At 37.8% G+C, this 18,548-nt stretch overlaps 1 protein-coding gene and 1 long non-coding RNA gene across 2 annotated transcripts in view; one reads left to right on the top strand and one right to left on the bottom strand.

Annotated features, from left to right (window-relative positions):
* LOC106880621 (nuclear receptor subfamily 2 group E member 1) overlaps positions 1 to 17,126 on the bottom strand; it is a 32,676-nt gene extending 15,550 nt beyond the window's left edge. Inside the window, exon 1 of the mRNA XM_089352917.1 lies at positions 16,565 to 17,126. Coding sequence (XP_089209043.1) covers positions 16,565 to 16,730 — 166 coding nt within the window. The 5' untranslated portion in view covers positions 16,731 to 17,126. The remainder of the gene's footprint in view (positions 1 to 16,564) is intronic.
* On the top strand, positions 4,501 to 10,296 carry LOC149135676 (uncharacterized). Its single transcript, XR_016242012.1, has 2 exons — positions 4,501 to 4,811; positions 7,017 to 10,296. It is a non-coding gene; the product is annotated as an uncharacterized LOC149135676 (long non-coding RNA).
* Positions 17,127 to 18,548: the final 1,422 nt, after the last annotated feature.

Raw genomic sequence — 18,548 nt, 5'->3', positions numbered from 1 at the left:
GTGTAAGGAAGTGAAAAAATACTAACAATAACTGGAACAAATTATTTGACATTACTATGGGATCATCCGACTCCGCCCAAATCACCGACCTCGTCGGCCTATACATACTCCACCAGCTCCAAATACATTTCTCTAACATCAAGGGAGGCTTATACAGAGATGACGCCTTGCTAGTCACCAAGAGCTTAAATAAATCCTCTTTAGAACGAATTAGGAAAGATCTATACAAATTTTTCTCTAGCCTCAATGTATCTATTATTTTGAAAATTCCTACAAAACCATTAATTTTCTAGACATAAATTTAAACATACAAACCTCCCAATACTCCCCATATAACAAACCTAAACAATACCTCAAGTCCTTAAACATTAATTCCAATCACCACAAATCCACCTTTGATAATATAGTTAAGGGTATCTCAATTCGTATATCTGACCGTTCATCTACTGAGGAAATATTCGATAACCACGCTCCACATTACAACCAAGCGCTCGCTGCCAGCGGCTTCTCCCAACAAATAAAATATATCCCTAATACTAGGCTCAAGCAACATATATCTCAAATCATATTACAACGACATGCCAACCACCAGAATCACAACAGACCTCACATACACTATACTAGAACACAAGAAGAACCTAGATTAGGACAACTTAGACCCCATGCACACCCACACATATATATATAACACTAGGTCAAAAGCTAAAACAGCTAACAATAACGGGCCATATTACCCACCTCTAATTTCTAAAAATATAGATAACACTGCCCTTAAGCAACCAAAAAAGTAGTGGACACTCTATTCTATGGTATACACCCCCTTCTCATTAAACCTTAAGAACTTAGCTAAATCCTTTTTTAATATACTCGACTCCAACTTTCTTCGTCAACGTAAATATTACTCTATTTTTAATAGATCTACCTTAAAGCTATCCTACTCCTCCCCGCCCAACTTTGAGTCTACCATAACAACCTCTAATAAACGAAAACTTTCTATTATCAAAACCTACATTATAACAACTTTGAATACACGAGCGCCCAACGTATACATAGCTCCAATATCGAACCCTATACTTTAGTCCACAACAGAAACCCTACCAATCCCAATAACACTACCCAGAATACTACTACCACAACTTCCGCCACTATTACAGGTAGGATAAATGACAGCAACGATAGAAATAGTAATGATAGTAAAAATAATGTTAATAACATAGACCACTCTACCCCTATCTCCAACCTCTCTTCTGACAGTATTACTCCCTCCATACCTGAGAATAATCCCCACAATGCACTACCATGTAACTGCTGTCCTGAGACCATCTGCCCTCTACAAGCCCATTACAGAAGGTCAAATGTAATTTATAAATGCACCGTCCTCAACACGTTAGACAATTCTACAACCATACATGTATATAGGATCAACTGTAAATTTTAAACAACGATACACTGCGCATCTCAGTTTTTTAGACACGCGAAACACAGTAAATCCACAACACTCGCCAGTCACATACATCATCTCAAAAATAGAAATATTCCTTACATCTTGTCATGGTCCAAAATAGATTCAGGGCTTCCATACCAAGGTCAACGCTCAGTCTGTAAGTTATGCCTAAAAGAGGCATTCCACATATTAAAATACAACTCTTCAATACTACTAAATAAATATAACGAGGCCCTAGGTACATGCAAGCACCGCTTTTTCCATACCTTCAAATTTTACCACAAATCTAAATGGAACCTAAATAACCACACAGTACATATCCCGAACGCCACTTAGGTAAGCCCCAACAACCCAATTTGACTTTCCATTAATTTTTTAACTCTCCAATGTTATTTTAATAGTTTAATACTACACATATGGATATGGTTATGTGTACGTATGCGGATGTATATGTATATGTGTGTGTGTGTGTGTGTGTGTGTGCGTGCGTGTATGTATGTGTACGTGTGCATATATGGGTGTATATGTACGCACAGGTATGCGTATATGCATGTATTTATGGGTATGCGTGTGTGTGCATATATATATATATATATATATATATACATTTCTGCTCTACCGGTCACTCTTTACAATACCTGTCTGTGTTCGGATTGTCCTTGCACAGGGGCCATCCGGACTCCCGTCTTCGCCGTGAGCAGGGATTAATCTTCTCTCTTCGCTCCTTTGCGCCACATGGGCTCAACTCTCTTCCCCTCTTCATCTAATCCTCCTCTCCTCCCTCCTTTCTTCCTCTCACACCCACTTGCTCTCACCCACCTCTCCTCTCTTGCTCTGGCACCTACTTCCTCTCTTCACTCCTACCACCTTCTTCCTTCCTCCTCTCCATTCATCGTCACCCCTTCCTCGTTACCCCACCCCTACACATGCGCACACGCACACGTCAATGTCACCAGCCCCCTTCTACACGCACGCATACGCTCTCACTTTTCACTTTTTTTCTTCACTTCCATGATGTATTGGGTAAAAAGTAGAAAAGGCATCCAAAAGAGACACAGGAACCAACTGAAAAAAATCGTGGAAAGCGAACCAAAGAAGTTGGAGGAACCGATGGAATGGTTGTACGATATGTTCCAAGTACCAACGCTATTGTACCACATGGTTCCAGGTTCAGTCCCACTGCGTGGAACCTTGGGCAAGTGTCTTCTACTATAGCCTCGGGCCGACCAAAGCCTTGTGAGTGGATTTGGTAGACGGAAACTGAAAGAAGCCCGTCGTATATATGTATATATATATATATGTATATATATATATATATATATGTGTGTGTGTGTGTCTGTGTTTGTCCCCCCAACATCGCTTGACAACCGATGCTGGTGTGTTTACGTCCCCGTAACTTAGCGGTTCGGCAAAAGAGACCGATAGAATAAGTACTAGGCTTACAAAGAATGAGTCCTGGGGTCGATTTGCTCGACTAAAGGTGGTGCTCCACAGTCAAATGACTGAAACAAGTAAAAGAGTAAAGGAATAAATACAGAAGCATTTAGGCACTTAGTAAACTTAACGACTATTTCATAACTTTCCTTTCCTACCCTTCGAAGCTGAGAACTTTCGAACGCTGTCATTGAAATCGATATCTTTCGTCAACTAAGTCGGTGAGTTTTCATAAAAATTTCTATCGTGAAAAGTTAACAAAAGGAAGAAAAGCACATGATAAAGATCAGCGTCATCGCCTGTTACCCCTTCCACACACACACACACACAGTGATGACTACCTACTTACAAACAACTACAGCCGTCACCGCCTTAACAAATGTCGTCACCACCACTCTAAACAATAAAGGTCACCACCACGAATTCACTGTCGTGATCACCAGGAACTCGAGCCAAAAAAACGCGTCCACTGGCGCCAACCAAGGTCGACTTATAAGTAGCATTACTTCCTACCCCCACCCTTCGAGAATGGGATTGGAAACGTATCCACAACACTGGCTCCCCAGACTTGTGCGTTCCTCAGGTTACTATCCAGAATACCCATACCTCGAGATAGCGCAATCATGATCACCGCTACCAACAATAAATAAACGCAAAGTAATAGTTACGTTTTAAATGTTAAAAGAATATAAAAGATTGCCCTGGTTTAGTTTTCGCATAAATGAAATCAGAAAATGACTGAACAGAGTGGAGAATTTGGGTATCGATCCCTAGTACCTCTCGCACGCAAAGCGAGCGCTCTACCGCCTGAGCTAATTCCCCACGGAGAATGGGGGAGGGAATCATCAAAATGTTTTAGAAATATACATTTTTGTTCAATAAAAAATAATGATTTGCAGTCATTTACTACAACTACCACCACCACCATCATCATCAAAACCACCATAAAAAACATAAATTGTTTTGTTTTTGTTACTTGTTTCAGTCTGGAGTACTGCCTTGACGAATTTAGTCAAATTGATTCAAGTACTTATTTTTTTTTTAAATGCCTGGTACTTATTCTTTCGATGTCTTAGGCCGAACCGCTAAACTACGGGAACGTAAACACACTAAAATCGGTTGTCAAGCGATGGTGGACACACACACACATATCTATCGGTGCTACTTTGGTATGCGGTCTACATAGCCAACGTGATCTACGAGAGTCAAATTCTAATTTAGTATGCGATCTACATATTTCATTTATTTATTACGGCTTAAATAAAACATTCTTATATTTTTATACATTTATTAAAAAAAATTAGAATGAAACAAATTTGAAACAAGTTTACTAATTTTATCGGTGAATCGAACGAACATCAGCTAGAAAAGCTGTTCTTCGTAAGTAAAACTTTTTTGTTGCAGATCACAATATAAAGTGTAGATCGCATACCAAAGCAGTTTCATGATACGTAGATTGCATACCAAAGTAGCACCCATCTATTTATCGATCGATCGATAGATAGATAGATAGATAGATAGATAGCTGTGTGTGTGTGTGTGTGTGTATTGTTGTATTTCGGGGTGATCTTTTTTTTTTTTTTTTTGTGTGCCAAATAACCACTTGCACTAAATATGTACACGACGTGTTTCTTTCTTAATTTCCGTCTAACAAAACTCACTAAAAAGGCTTTGGTCGTCCCGAGGTTATTGGCTGAAAAAAAAACTTACCCAAGGTGTCACGCAGTGGGACTGAACTCAGAACGATGTGGTTTGGAAGCAAACTTCTTCCCACACAGTCACGCCTGCGCTTATTACTCATGTTCACGAAATCTCTGTAAACTCTGCGGGTACATGTATTATATTAACATACAGCCTTCGCATTCTTTTTGAAAATTCGAATGTCAGCAAAGTTTTCAAGTTATTTTGACAATGTACAACAAAAATATAATCTGTAAGTCATTTTAACTAGTTTTGTTTTCGTATTTGATTTGAAAGATACGTGGGGGGCTAATGCAGAATCGCATCTTTCCTCGAAAAATGCATTTTTTTGAAAAAAATTTTTCGGATACCTACGTTTTAGATGTCGGAGATTACGAATATACAGAAAAAAAAAAAACCGTTTCAAATTTCACCCCACCTCTTCATCCCCCCCCCAATTTAAAATTTTGAACTCCTTTCGAAATTCTTTTTTTAAAACCACCTTTTTCAATATGAAACTTGAAAAAATGTTTTTCTTTTTTGCATATTCGTAATCTCCAACATCTAAAACGTAGGAATCCGATAAAAAGCTTTTCAATAAAAATGCATCTTTCAAAGAGAGGTGCGATTCTGCGTTAGCCCCGATTCATGATGTGAAATCATGTATTGAAACAAATTTTGATGTATCTCGGGAGGGTTGTTGTTGGCACTCCGTCGCTTACGACGTCGAGGGTTTCAGTTGATCCGATCAACGGAACAGCCTACTCGTGAAATTAACGTGCAAGTGGCTGAGCACTCCACAGACACGTGTACCTTTAACGTAGTTCTCGGGGATATTCAGCGTGACACAGTGTGATAAGGCTGACTCTTTGAATTACAGGTACAACAGAAACAGAAAATAAGAGTGAGAGAAAGCTGTGGTGGAAGAGTACAGGAGGGTTCGCCCCCACCCCCTGCCGAAGCCTCGTGCGTTTTCGCTCAATAAACACTCACAACGCCCGGTCTGGGAATCGAAACCGCGATCCTCTGGCCGCGAGTACGCTGCCCTAACCACTGGGCCAGTGCGCCTCCACTCTCGGGAGGGTTATACTGCTAGTAATAAAAAAAAACATGCATTGTTATTAAAGACAACGTAAAAAGCTAAACGAAAGGCTGCTAAATACTTTGACGTGCTTGCGATTTTGTCCGCCTAAGCATTAGTATTGTATTGCTAGAAGCTTGCTTCCCAACCACACGGGCAAGTGTCTTCTGCTATAGTTTCGGGCCAACCAAAACCTCGTGAGTGGATTTGGTAGACGGAAACTGAAAAAAGCCCGTCGTATATATGTATATACCTATATGACTTTGTGTCTGTGTTTGTCCCACAATCACCGCTTGACAACCGGTGTTGGTGTGCTTACATCCCCGTAACAGCGATTCAGCAAAAAAGACTGATATAATAAGTACTAGTCTTTAAAAGATATGTCCTGGGGTCGAGTTGTTCGACTAAAACCTCTCAAGGCAATACTCCAGCATGGCCGTAGTCAGATGACTGAAACAAGTAAAAGAATATGTATATATGTATGTGCGTGTGTGTACTTTTGTTATAACAACCTAGAATTAAACTGAAGAATTTTGATAGAGTACAAGTTTATTATTCTTTAACAAGAATAGTATTGATATAGTGACTTCGAAGATTCGGTCAGCTAAGCTATCATCAGACTGCACATACACATACAAATGCATGTACACACACACACATGCACACACACGCACGCGCACACACACGCACGCACGCACGCACGCACGCACGCACACACACACACGTTTGTAGGCCAAAATGGGGAATTCTAAACAAATAAAATAAAAGCTGTTGGAAAGCAGAAAGCCCTGACAGAAGTAAAAGCTTTTAGAAAATTGAAAAAAACATTTTACTTTCGTCTAGATAGGTGCTAAATTCACAATGCCCGCTACCTTGTATTTATGTAATTGGTCATAAATTTGAGGAAAAGAATGTTTTTATACACAGACTTTTCCTTCTTACACCGCCGACAATTTGGTATAACTGCAGATGTGTGCCCCTGCGCTCGTTCCTGACTTTATTTTCTTCATAATCTTTTGAAAACTGGAATATATTTTTTAATGAAGTTTTTTCGGTCATACTTTTTAGATGGTACAGATTAGGATTATATCAGAATTTGTCGTGAAATTTTTTTCAGGGTTGAGGAGAGGAGTTTTGGATAATTTGCACACTTCGGTTTATTTCTTCACAACTTTCTGGAAAATGAAAATTCTTAAATATCATTTACTATTAAGTTTCAGAGGGTGTAAGATTACGATTATCTCAGAATAATACGCTTTGATGTCGTTTATGCACATCAAATTCCGATCTACTTTTAATCTATACCACCTGAAACATAATTGTTGAAAATTTTATTTAAAAATATTCATTTTCTTTTTTTTTTTTTTTTCTTTTCAGAGAGTTATAAGGAAACGAAGTCGGAGTGGGAGAACACATCTTCAGTTATGCCGACAAATCAATTTCTTTAAGTCTGTTGGATACTTAGAGAAAACTGCAACAAAACGCATAGATTCTTGGCACAGTTCACAATTTCTTGGATTCGCTAATAGGTGGTATCGATTTCAAGAATAATTTGTTTAAAATTCATTTCCAAATCGTGCCAGACTCAGAAATGATAATGGTGAAATATTTTCAAAAAAGACTGAAGTAGGACTGCATAATGTTTTGAAATGGTATACATTAAAACTAAATTGTAATACTAAGCCTTTCAATAGAGCCAGTTTAGCTTTCATTTTATTGCATACTAGTAGTATAACCCGACCTTGTCCGGGTGTGACTTATTATGCCATCTACGATAAGTCTTGCTAGGTGAAAATCAACTAAAAAAGAAAGCCTTACAACGAAAAAACCCTTATGATGTAAATATGTTCATAATTCAAAAGACGATGAAATTAATAGGGAAAGTCTGAAGGCTGTTTTGCGCAACATTATTAAGCATACGTAAATTTCATCCGTGTAATTGACTATAGAAATGCTTGTGCAAAACAACTTTTTGCGCTGCCCTGATTATACATAGCAGGGTAATCCCTTTTCACAGGAGCTAGGATGGCAATTTGTGATGAAGCAATTGCTGGCGATCTGTTGCTACACAGTTTTGCCAGAATTCTATCAGATTGGGCAGAAGATGTTGATGCACCATTTTGCATTATGTTCAAAATAGCTTCTGGAATGTGATGCATTACTGCAGTCTGTTGCTGTCATTTTAAACCGGTTGCTGTCTTTCCCCAGCAAACTCTCTTCTTTGGAGGCATAATCTATGTATATATTAAACAGAACAACAAAAGTTATAATAGATGGCAGTGTCGGTACTTTTCACATATCTGTAATTTTTCAGATTAACACCCGCACGATTACCCAACCCTAATCCTAACACTAACCCTAACACTAACCCTAAACCCTAACCCTAACCCTGACCCTAAAAACCGTAACCGTAACATTAATCCTAAACCCTAACCCTGACCCTAAAACCTAACCCTAACCCCCTAGTGAAAATCTTGGTAAATTTACAAAACATTAACGAACATGAGTTATATTTTACTGAATGATTGTGTACTTGCACGTGTATGCTTTTGAGAGAGCGAGAGAGGAAGAGGTAGAGAGGGGGAGAGAAAGGAATAGGGGTAGTTAAAAGTTTTCTTATGACTGCTTCTCTTCACTGCCTATTACTTCATTAGAAATCTAAGGATGCACATAAGCACATAATAGAGAAAAATGAAACAAATATGGACGACTTGCTCCGAAACACCACTGAGTGGGGAACACTTCTCAAAAATAACCTGCAGTTGTTTCCTTCAAAATTCCTACATGCTTGAAATGTACATACATCAAGGTACATTTGTACAAAATTTCATGAAAAAATATTCATTTTCCTGGAAGTTAAGAGGAATTTAAGTGGAATTTCCGAATATTGTACCCCACCCCCTTCCAAAACACTTTCACCGAAAATTTTTGTATATTTGGAATCTACATAATAAATAATATATGCATAGAAAATTTCATTAAAAAATATTCACTTTTATGAAAGTTATGACCTTCCAAAGTTGGGGGATACAACTCTGTAGTTATGCCATCAATGTTTTGTAAATATACCACGATGTGAATGATTGTTTACTTGCACGTGTATACGTTTGAGAGAGCGAGAGAGGAAGAGGGGGAGAAATGAATAGAGATTGAGAGCAATGTGTATGTTGTCAAGTATGTGTGGTTGTGTGTGTTTTTACGTATCTATGTTATGAAAAATAGGTAAAGAATACTGAGATGAAAGTTTAATCTATGACGTTGTATGTATCACTTTCTCTCTCTCCCCCTCTCCCTCTTTTACTTTTACTCTCTATATTTTTATGTTGAGCGCGTGTGTAAGAATGGCGTTCCAGGTAGCAGGGATGAAATATAAAAGTTGCTAGAAACAACAGCCAAATCTCTCTTAAATCACACAAAGTAAACGGAATTTAAAAAATCTAATTACTGCACTGGAAAGTTCAGATCGAGAAAATTCCATTGATGTAAAATTTTTTACGAAAAAGTGGACAATGTGGATTTCTATAAACATTCAAAAAGGCTTCACACAAACACACAATTTCAGATTTATATATAAGATAATATTAAATAATATTCAGTGCTACTTCGTTATTATTCTGCATTTTAAAATGAAGCATAATAAAATAACGTTTTCGTATGAATACTTGAATTATTTCTTTTAATTTCACTTTACTGTTTCCGGGCCGAATATTCTTTCTGGTGGATATTTCTTTGCAATAATTTTGGCGATGGCATCGCCAACGTCTACCATCCCCACAATCTTGCATTGATTCACTCATTTTATGACCACATGCACAGTGGCATAACTAGAGCATGTACCGCCCAGAGCAATCCTTGAATTTGCTTTTCGTCCCTCTGGAGGCCTCAGATTTATCCAGCAGATCCAAAACCAAAAGCACTGCCCTCATAAAAGTGAGTATTGGTGAACAGGGAGCTGGATTATCTGGTCTGGCCGTTTGCTGCTCCCAAATAGAACCAACCACACTATTTAGATTTTAACAAGTTTATTTACAGATTGATATTACAATACTTTATAGAAAACTGTTACGCTGAATACCAGTAGCTTGGTGTGTGAGAATGTATCTTCGCGAGAAGGAATCTTTTTTACACGAGATCGAGCGGCATAGCTACCAGCTAACCTAGTAATCCTCTATGAGTTCTCTTACTTTCTTTGCGTTGTATTTCCCGCGCATCTCAATTTATAACCATGATTTGACGTGAATTTGTATGAAATTTTCCATTATTCTTACCACACAAATACGCTAGAACAACGATTGGTTGAAATACGGGCCAAAATCACTTGATATGGAAACTGATATGCCATGATATTTTCTCGTTAATGAATTGACATGGTTTCGAATATTACCTTCGGGTACTGCTACAAAAGTGTCGACCGGACGGCCGGCTCCACTTGCTCCGCTACTGCACATGCATCACATATTGGTTTCTCGTTAATGAATTGACATGGTTTCGAATATTACCTTCGGGTACTGCTACAAAAGTGTCGACCGGACGGCCGGCTCCACTTGCTCCGCTACTGCACATGCATCACATATTGGTTTCAAATTCTTTGGCATTAGGCCAGCAAGTCCGAGGAAGGCGGTAAATCAATTACATCGATCCCTGTCGTCGATTGATACTTATTTTAACGACCCTGAAAGGATGAAAGGCAAAGTTGACCTCGACAGTATTTGAACTTTGTACATAAAGACGGACAAAATGCATTTTGCCCGGCGTGCTAACAATTTTACCAGTTCGCCACCTTACACGCATCACATATTCGAAAACAATCATTCAATTTCCTTCAAAATTTTATTGTATGGTCATTGTTCATAATTTCCAAATAAATTCTCCGTAAATCATAGCTTGAAATGACAGTCTACATCCCGTCATGATAGGCTATGCGGGTAAAATAACAAATAAACGCCAACATCGTATTCAACTATCCAAATCCCAAGCTAGTTGCCATAAAACATATTACAACTAATACACGTTTGATAAGGAATGTAAATCACTAATCGCTAGAACTTGCTTATTTCCACCAACATCTTCAGCATTATCTACACCTGCAATATTGGCTAATTAAGCAGTCGGCTGAGACACGCTCACGAGCATGTAGGGTGCTACATTGTGTTTGGGGTCTTTTAAGCGGAAAACGTGAAAATAATAAATAAAGATAAAGTATCATATTCTTTCTTTTTTTAAACATATAGACTTTTTATTTTCATATACAGTAATTCCTCGACTATCGCGGGTGTTGCATTCCACCACCACCACTCCCGCGATAGGCGAAAATCCGCGAAGTAGAAACAGTACTGTACTGTATATTTTATTATTATTTTTATAATTTGCATATATTTATTTTATTATAAATGCAAAACAACACCACGGAGGAATCGACGTAAGCTTAAATAATAAACTGTGATAGGTAAACCGCGATATGGCGAGGGATTACTGTATAACGTATAAACACTAGCGTAGCTAGACGTGGGTAGGAGCGGTCCACCCCGGGAGGCACTTTTCATTATGTTGTAGGCTATTGCTGTGTTCTTAGTGGGGTCTAGGGGCAGCAAACGAAAGGGCCGTCCCGGGCAGTACACACTCTAGCTATGCTAGTACATATAAACATGTATATCTTTTAGTTAGAACATTATCAGTTTATAAGATTTTGCTGGCAAATTTTTAAATTAACATAAAAATTTATTTACATGAAAGAAAATTAGCGGATAACTTTCATCTAATTCTTCCAAATCTTTCTGTTAAAATTGTATTGAAGCCATTTGTGAGGACAGCAACTGGTTGCATACCACAAGGTTTAACGGAACCTACTGAAGCAAGCCAGCACGCTCGCAACATTATCACGGACGATGGCGAAGCTAAGGCTTTGGGAAAGCCAAGCGCCCTCACGGGCATCACTTGACACCTCAGTGAGGCGAGCCGCCAACGTTGGCAATAACTTCGTGATTAGTAGCCCAATCCCCCTGAACGTCTCATATGCCACAGGTTGAAAGAGATAGTTCACTGTCAGGTCCCAATACTTCGGGGTTTTCTTCTGTTCGGCTATGGAAGCAGTAACCCTCGCATTAACTGCAGCATCCAGGATGTAAGAGGGAGCAAAGGAGTCGCAGACTGTGGTGTCCCAAATGAGGCACGTACTTCTAACCCAGGGACTGAGGGTAAAACCATTTGGTCTCTTTCCTTCACCTCTGGATAACCCCGAAGGCTCCAGAACTGAGGGGCTAATGATTAGGTTTAGCTCGGTGTGACGAGCGAAGCGACCAGCCTTTTTGAAGACCTGTGGGGTCGAGGGGCCTACCACAACGGCATCTCAGTCCCCTGCAGACGTCAGCTCCACCCAACAAATAGCTACAAAAATTACTTATAGAGCAATCTTCGAGTTTAGCGGCCCATTTTCACTTTTATCGATGAAGATTTGGTGCAGTACGTACGTACTACGTACATACGTATGTATGTATGTATGTGATTGTGTGTATATGTCTGTGTGCATATATATACATGTATATCTGTGTGTGTGTGCGCAAGTACGTGTAAGTATGCGTGTATGCGTATATATATGAATGCGGATATATATATATATATATATATATAGGCGCAGGAGTGGCTGTGTGGTAAGTAGCTTGCTTACCAACCACATGGTTCTGGGTTCAGTCCCACTGCGTGGCACCTTGGGCAAATGTCTTCTATTATAGCCTCGGGCCGACCACAGCCTTGTCAGTGGATTTGGTAGACGGAAACTGAAAGAAGCCCGTCGTATATATGTATATATATGTATGTGTTTGTGTGTCTGTGTTTGTCCCCTCACCATTGCTTGACAACCGATTGACACTATTTGGCAATGCCCAGGTGGACATGTTCAATTTTTTTCTTTGTTTCTGTTTTTTTTTGGGGGGGGGGGTTCGATTTATCAAACATTTCTTCGGATTTTTATGTTTTCATCGACATAGACTACAACTTGGCAGGGACAAAAATAATAAAAATAAATCAACTTTTCAAGTTTTTAATTAACTTTACCGACCCATCTTTTTGTTTTTTAAAACTTTTTTCGATTGTGTGTGTGTGTGTGTGTGTGGAGTCTACGTTTAAAAATACGGGAAAAACCAGCTGCATACGATAATTTTCCACTTTCAATCTAAGATCAGAAGCCGGAAAAATGTCTTATACACGTATATGTCGTGTACACACACACACACACATACATACCCCGCACGCCCATATATATATATATATATATATATATATATATATATATATATATATATATATATATATATATATGTATATGTATATATGAGACGTCTTAGAGTCCATAAGTCAAGGAAAAGATGCACTCGTACATCTGTCAATAATACTGTACATTTTGAATAGTATATGTGTGTGTGTGTGTGTGTGTGTGTGTGTGTGTGTGTGTGTGTGTGTGTGTATATACATATATATAATGAGGTATTTTTTGTGAAGCATTGTAAGGTATAACTTTAATGAATGTAGTTGTGTAAAACTGAAAGAATGCCAGAAGTTACAAAGTTGACTACAAAATGTAAAGAAAACAGAACAAAGTTGCAATTCTACCTTGTATTTCAATATTTCGGGGTGAAGACCTCTTCTTCAGGACGTTCGGAAAAGCGGTGGTTGGAAAAAGCTTCCTGCTCATCTGGGCAACAAACTTTTTCCAAATTTGCAACTTTATATATATATATATATATATATATATATATATATATATATATATATATATATAATATATATATATATATATATATATATATATATATATATATATATATATATATATATATATATATATATATATATATATATATATATAAATATATATATATATATATATATAAATATATATATATATATATATATAAATATATATATATATATATATAAATATATATATATATATATATAAATATATATATATATATATATATATATATATATATATATATATATATAGGCGTAGGAGTGGCTGTGTGGTAAGTAGCTTGCTTACCAACCACATGGGTTCCGGGTTCAGTCCCACTGCGTAGCACCTTGGGCAAGTGTCTTCTACTATAGCCTCGGGCCGACCAAAGCCTTGTCAGTGGATTTGGTAGACGGAAACTGAAAGAAGCCTGTCGTATATATGTATATATATATATATGTATGTGTGTGTATATGTTTGTGTGTCTGTGTTTGTCCCTCCAACATCGCTTGACAACCGATGCTGGTGTGTTTACGTCCCCGTAACTTAGCGGTTTGGCAAAAGAGACCGATAGAATAAGTACTAGGCTTACAAAGAATAAGTCCTGGGGTCGATTTGCTTGACTAAAGGCGGTGCTCCAGCATGGCCACAGTCAAATGACTGAAACAAGTAAAAGAGTAAAGAGTAATATATATAATAAACTTCAATGTGAAAAAGAATTATCTTCTAATTTCCGTGTTACTTGAAACCAAATGCTAACTTTTCAAAGATGATTTTTAAATGAGGAATTTTAATAATTATTTTAAATTTTTGCCTCAAGGGCAGCTTGGAGGAGGTGCGGATGAGTCGATTACATTGACCCCAGTGTTCAATTGGCATTTATTTTATCAACCCCGAAAGGATGAAAGGCAAAGTCTACCTCGGCGGAATTTGAACTCAGAACGTAGGGACGGGCGAAATACCGCTAAGCATTTCGTCCAGCGCACTAATGATTCTTATTTCTTTACTGCCCACAAGGGGCTAAACGTAGAGGGGACAAACAAGGACAGACAAAGGGATTAAGTCGATCACATCGACTCCAGTGCGTAACTGTCTGTTACTGATCAAGTAACTAAATTTGTGAAGCTGCGTGGATTAGTGATTGTGGTGCTGCACTCACGACAGGAGGTTGTGGTTTCGATTCTTAGACCGGTTTTGCATTGTATTCTTGAGCAAAACATTTCATTTCTCGTTGCTCCAATCCCCTCAACTGTAAATGTATTACCTTGCGACGGATTGACATACAAGGGTGAAACTCAGGAAAATCACCCGAACGGAGGTCTCACGATCCACCTTTTGCATTCAGCGATCGAATGGTTGGGATTGGTTGTTCAGCCACGTCAAAGATCAGCAACGACTAAATTCTGAAGCACCAGACACTGATTTATAACAAAGACATTATGTGTGGGTACTTACTGAAATAGTAGTTATATATATTTATGTATATATGTATGTATGTATTTGCGTGATTGTGAAAATTATCCCTATATGATAATAGTTGATATAACTTTGGTCAATGCCTCCAGTCGTACTTTATATCGTACAGAAAGAGGCGGTAAAAGATACAGGGAGAGTTAACATAAGAGGTGCAGGATAACTGCACATACTCGGCTTGGTAGAGGCAATGAGTAAAAAAGTACTACACAAAGACAGAGAGTAAGAATCATAGAGAGAGAAGAGAGGAGTAAATGACAGAGTAGTTATAGGAAGAGTTATACAAATAAGAAATTAATTTTATTCAATTTTAAGGTAATAAATATTTCTTATCATTTTGTATTAGCACCAAAATATTTGATAAAAGTTGAATTATAATCATTGTATGTATGCCATAATTCGTGATATTATCCATGGTGACAAAAGTATACTTCCAAAGTTATCAGCCTTATAACAGATAATACTAGCATATATAATGGTTATTGGCACTCCGTCGCTTACGATCCTATGACCGCGAGTTCGCTGCCCTAACCACTGGGCCACTGCGCCTCCACATATAATGGCTATATGGTGGCGAACAGACCGACTTGTTAGCGCGTTGGACAAAATGCTTAGCGGTATCTCTTCCGGTTCTTTACTTTCTGTGCTTAAATTTCATCGATGTCAGTTTTACTTTCCATCCTTTCCGGAGCTTATAAAATAAAGTACCAATCAAGGACTGGAAACGATGTAATTGATTCCCCCCCCAACCTACTCAATGTTGTTGTCGTCGTGCCAAAATTAGAAGGAATACCTATAATAGAACTATTTGCATGTATAAGTATATGCATGTATAACTATTTGCATGTATAAGTATATGCATGTATGTATGCGTGTTCAGTAGTGTATGGTGGTTATTGTCATGGAATGCACTATCATTACTCCGTCTACTATTGTAACATAAGTATAAACATGTCATGGGTAAACTGCAGCCCGCCAGACTTTCTGAATGTCATACCTGGAGAAAAATTATCTTGAATTTTGCGGTCCGCCTGATGATGAGCTATGTCTCATGCGGCCCGCTTCTGGGAAAAAAAAGGTTACCCGTGCCTTTGGACTGTTTCTATACTTCAACCACACTAAATCTTTGTTTTCGTCTGCGTATGATTAGAATTGAAAACGACTAACTACTAGATTATGTAATGAACGGAGTTTCGGAGAAGCTATCGATAATTCGTTGGGGAAGGGAAAAGACATAGAAAGAATTGGGAAGTTTTTTTCTCTTCTTTTTTCTTCTTAACATTCCCGTCATTCGTACAACAGAAATTAAGATTTTGAAAGAATATTTTTTCCTTGAATTTCAGTTTTTTTTCTTTTCTTTTCTATTTTGAACCCCAATTCCTTGTACTTTTCCTTCCCCGTGAGGTATTGGTAGCTATTCCGAAACACGATCATATAAAGATACATCAAAAACGGAAATACAAAAGTAATATTGACAATCTCCGGGCGTGGGGATCTGCGGTGCTCACCAAGTACACCTAAAATATACACCTTGTGTGTGTGTGTGTGTGTGTGTGTGTGTGTGTGTGTGAAAATACAAGTATGGTAAACGAGAAAATGTATCTACTACACGATTCAACAAAACTTCCTATCAACTATTCTTTTTGCAAAAGTAGTTTCGACATGATATCTCACATTTTAACTAACTAAAAAGGAAAAATTGTTTAAGAAAGTTATTACATACCCATTGAAACTGCAGGAAGGCACAACTTTCTTTCTCGCTTGATCAATGCAGCAAAACACATCGAAGGAAAGCTATTTATATTAAATACCACCAGAATAAACATCGGTTTTTTTTTCTTTACATCCCTTAAAAATAAAAATAAAATAATTATCTTTATTATATTCATTCAGATTTAACCTGACAAGCGATCTGTCAAATGTCGCCGCAGTCACAAACAAACAGCGAGAATGCTACACAGCAATGTTAGTTCAGACGACATCTTGAGTCACAAGAGCGAAGCCAACGGCCAACAAGCATAAAGATTAGTCATTGATCTCGATTGCTTGCTTTAAGATAGTGTTTGCAGGCTTGCAGGTGAACTTGTATCTAAGTTGATTCTGAACAATTTTGTCCCTGCTCTGTGTTGATTCAGTTGTGTTTCCTGCTTCCTATTGACAGCAATAACCATATATTAGTGATCTGATGTCTGTTGACCTGCAGCGCAACCAAACCACTCCCCAACCACTCCCCAACCTCTCCCCAACGCCCAACTAATGATTTGTGCAACTCACATTAAGGACTACTACTACTACTACTACTACTACTACTACTACTACTACTACTACTACTACTACTTTTTTGCAACAATAATGATGATGGCGATTTCTTTATTTTGGGCAACGTATGAAGATTAAAGATGGTGCTGATGGTGGTGGAAGTGGTGGTGGTGGTGGCAGGTGGCTTTGGTAGTGGGTGATAGTGGTGGGCGGGTTTTGGTTGTGGTTTTGATGATGGCGGTGAGTAAGAACAAGGAATTATTTTTGCTTTTAAGTTACAAAAGTTCACTACTGCTGTCGTCATTATAGATCAATAGATAAGGTGATCTGAGAAAGGTTAGTAAGTCAGCAATCTGTTCAGAATGATTTAACGATTGGTACCGGACAGGAAATATCCAAATAAATAGATTAACACTTAAGAAAAAAAAGAAGAAAAAAAGAAAAGAAAAGAGAGGAAAAAAAATGAAAAAAATCTTCATATGAAAACCATTATTGGATTTTACTGGATCAATACTGCCGTTTCTCAAAGCATTAAAAGGTTTCTATAACATTTGGTCTGGTAATGAATCAATTTGAGAATTAAGTGGATCTTGGGATTAACTGATACATTAATTGAACACAGTTCTTAATAATCGCATTTTTTCTTTTTTTTTTTTTTTAGTTGTTTTTTTTTTACTTATATGTTAAGACAGATTAGTACACCTCAGGATGAAAGAACGGATAAAGTGCAAAAAGAAAGACTAGATAGTTTGTAATAATGATAATCCTTTCTACTAGAGGCACAAGGCCTCAAATATTAGAGGAAGGAGATAGTCGATTACATCAACCCTAGTCCTCAACTGGTACTTATTTTATCGAACCCAAAAGGATGAAAGACAAAGTCGACCTCGGCGGGATTTGAAATCTGAACGTAAAGACGGACAAATGCGCTGTGGTGCTAACGATTCTGCCAGCTCACTGCCTTGACGCTGCCTTAATAATAACAATAATCCTTTCTACTAAAGGCACAAGGCCTGAAATTTGGGGGAAAGGGGACTAATCGATTACATCGACCCGAGTATCTCACTGGTACTTATTTTATCGACTCCAGAAGGATGAAAGGCAAAGTCGGCCTCGGTGGTATTTGAGCTCAGAACGTAAAGACGGACGAAATACCGCTAAGCATTTTGCTCGGCGCACTAACGATTCTGCCAGCTCGCCGCCTTAATAATAATAATAATAATTATTATTATTATTATTATTATTATTATTATTATTATTATTATTATTATTATTATTATTATTATTATTATAATCACCTGTCTGCCGCTGATATGGAAGCTGATGACAGGAATAATATCTAATTATATGTATTACTTGGACAAAAGACAACTTCTGACAGACTTACTAATTTGGGCATGGCGTACATCGATTATAAGAAAGCATATGACATGGTCCCCCATTCCTGG

The sequence above is a fragment of the Octopus bimaculoides genome, chromosome 5 (assembly GCF_046866305.1).
Source record: "Octopus bimaculoides isolate indiv1 chromosome 5, ASM4686630v1, whole genome shotgun sequence".
In the NCBI taxonomy this organism is placed as follows: Eukaryota; Metazoa; Mollusca; class Cephalopoda; order Octopoda; family Octopodidae; genus Octopus; species Octopus bimaculoides.
This window is presented reverse-complemented; position numbering and strand designations above follow the sequence as displayed.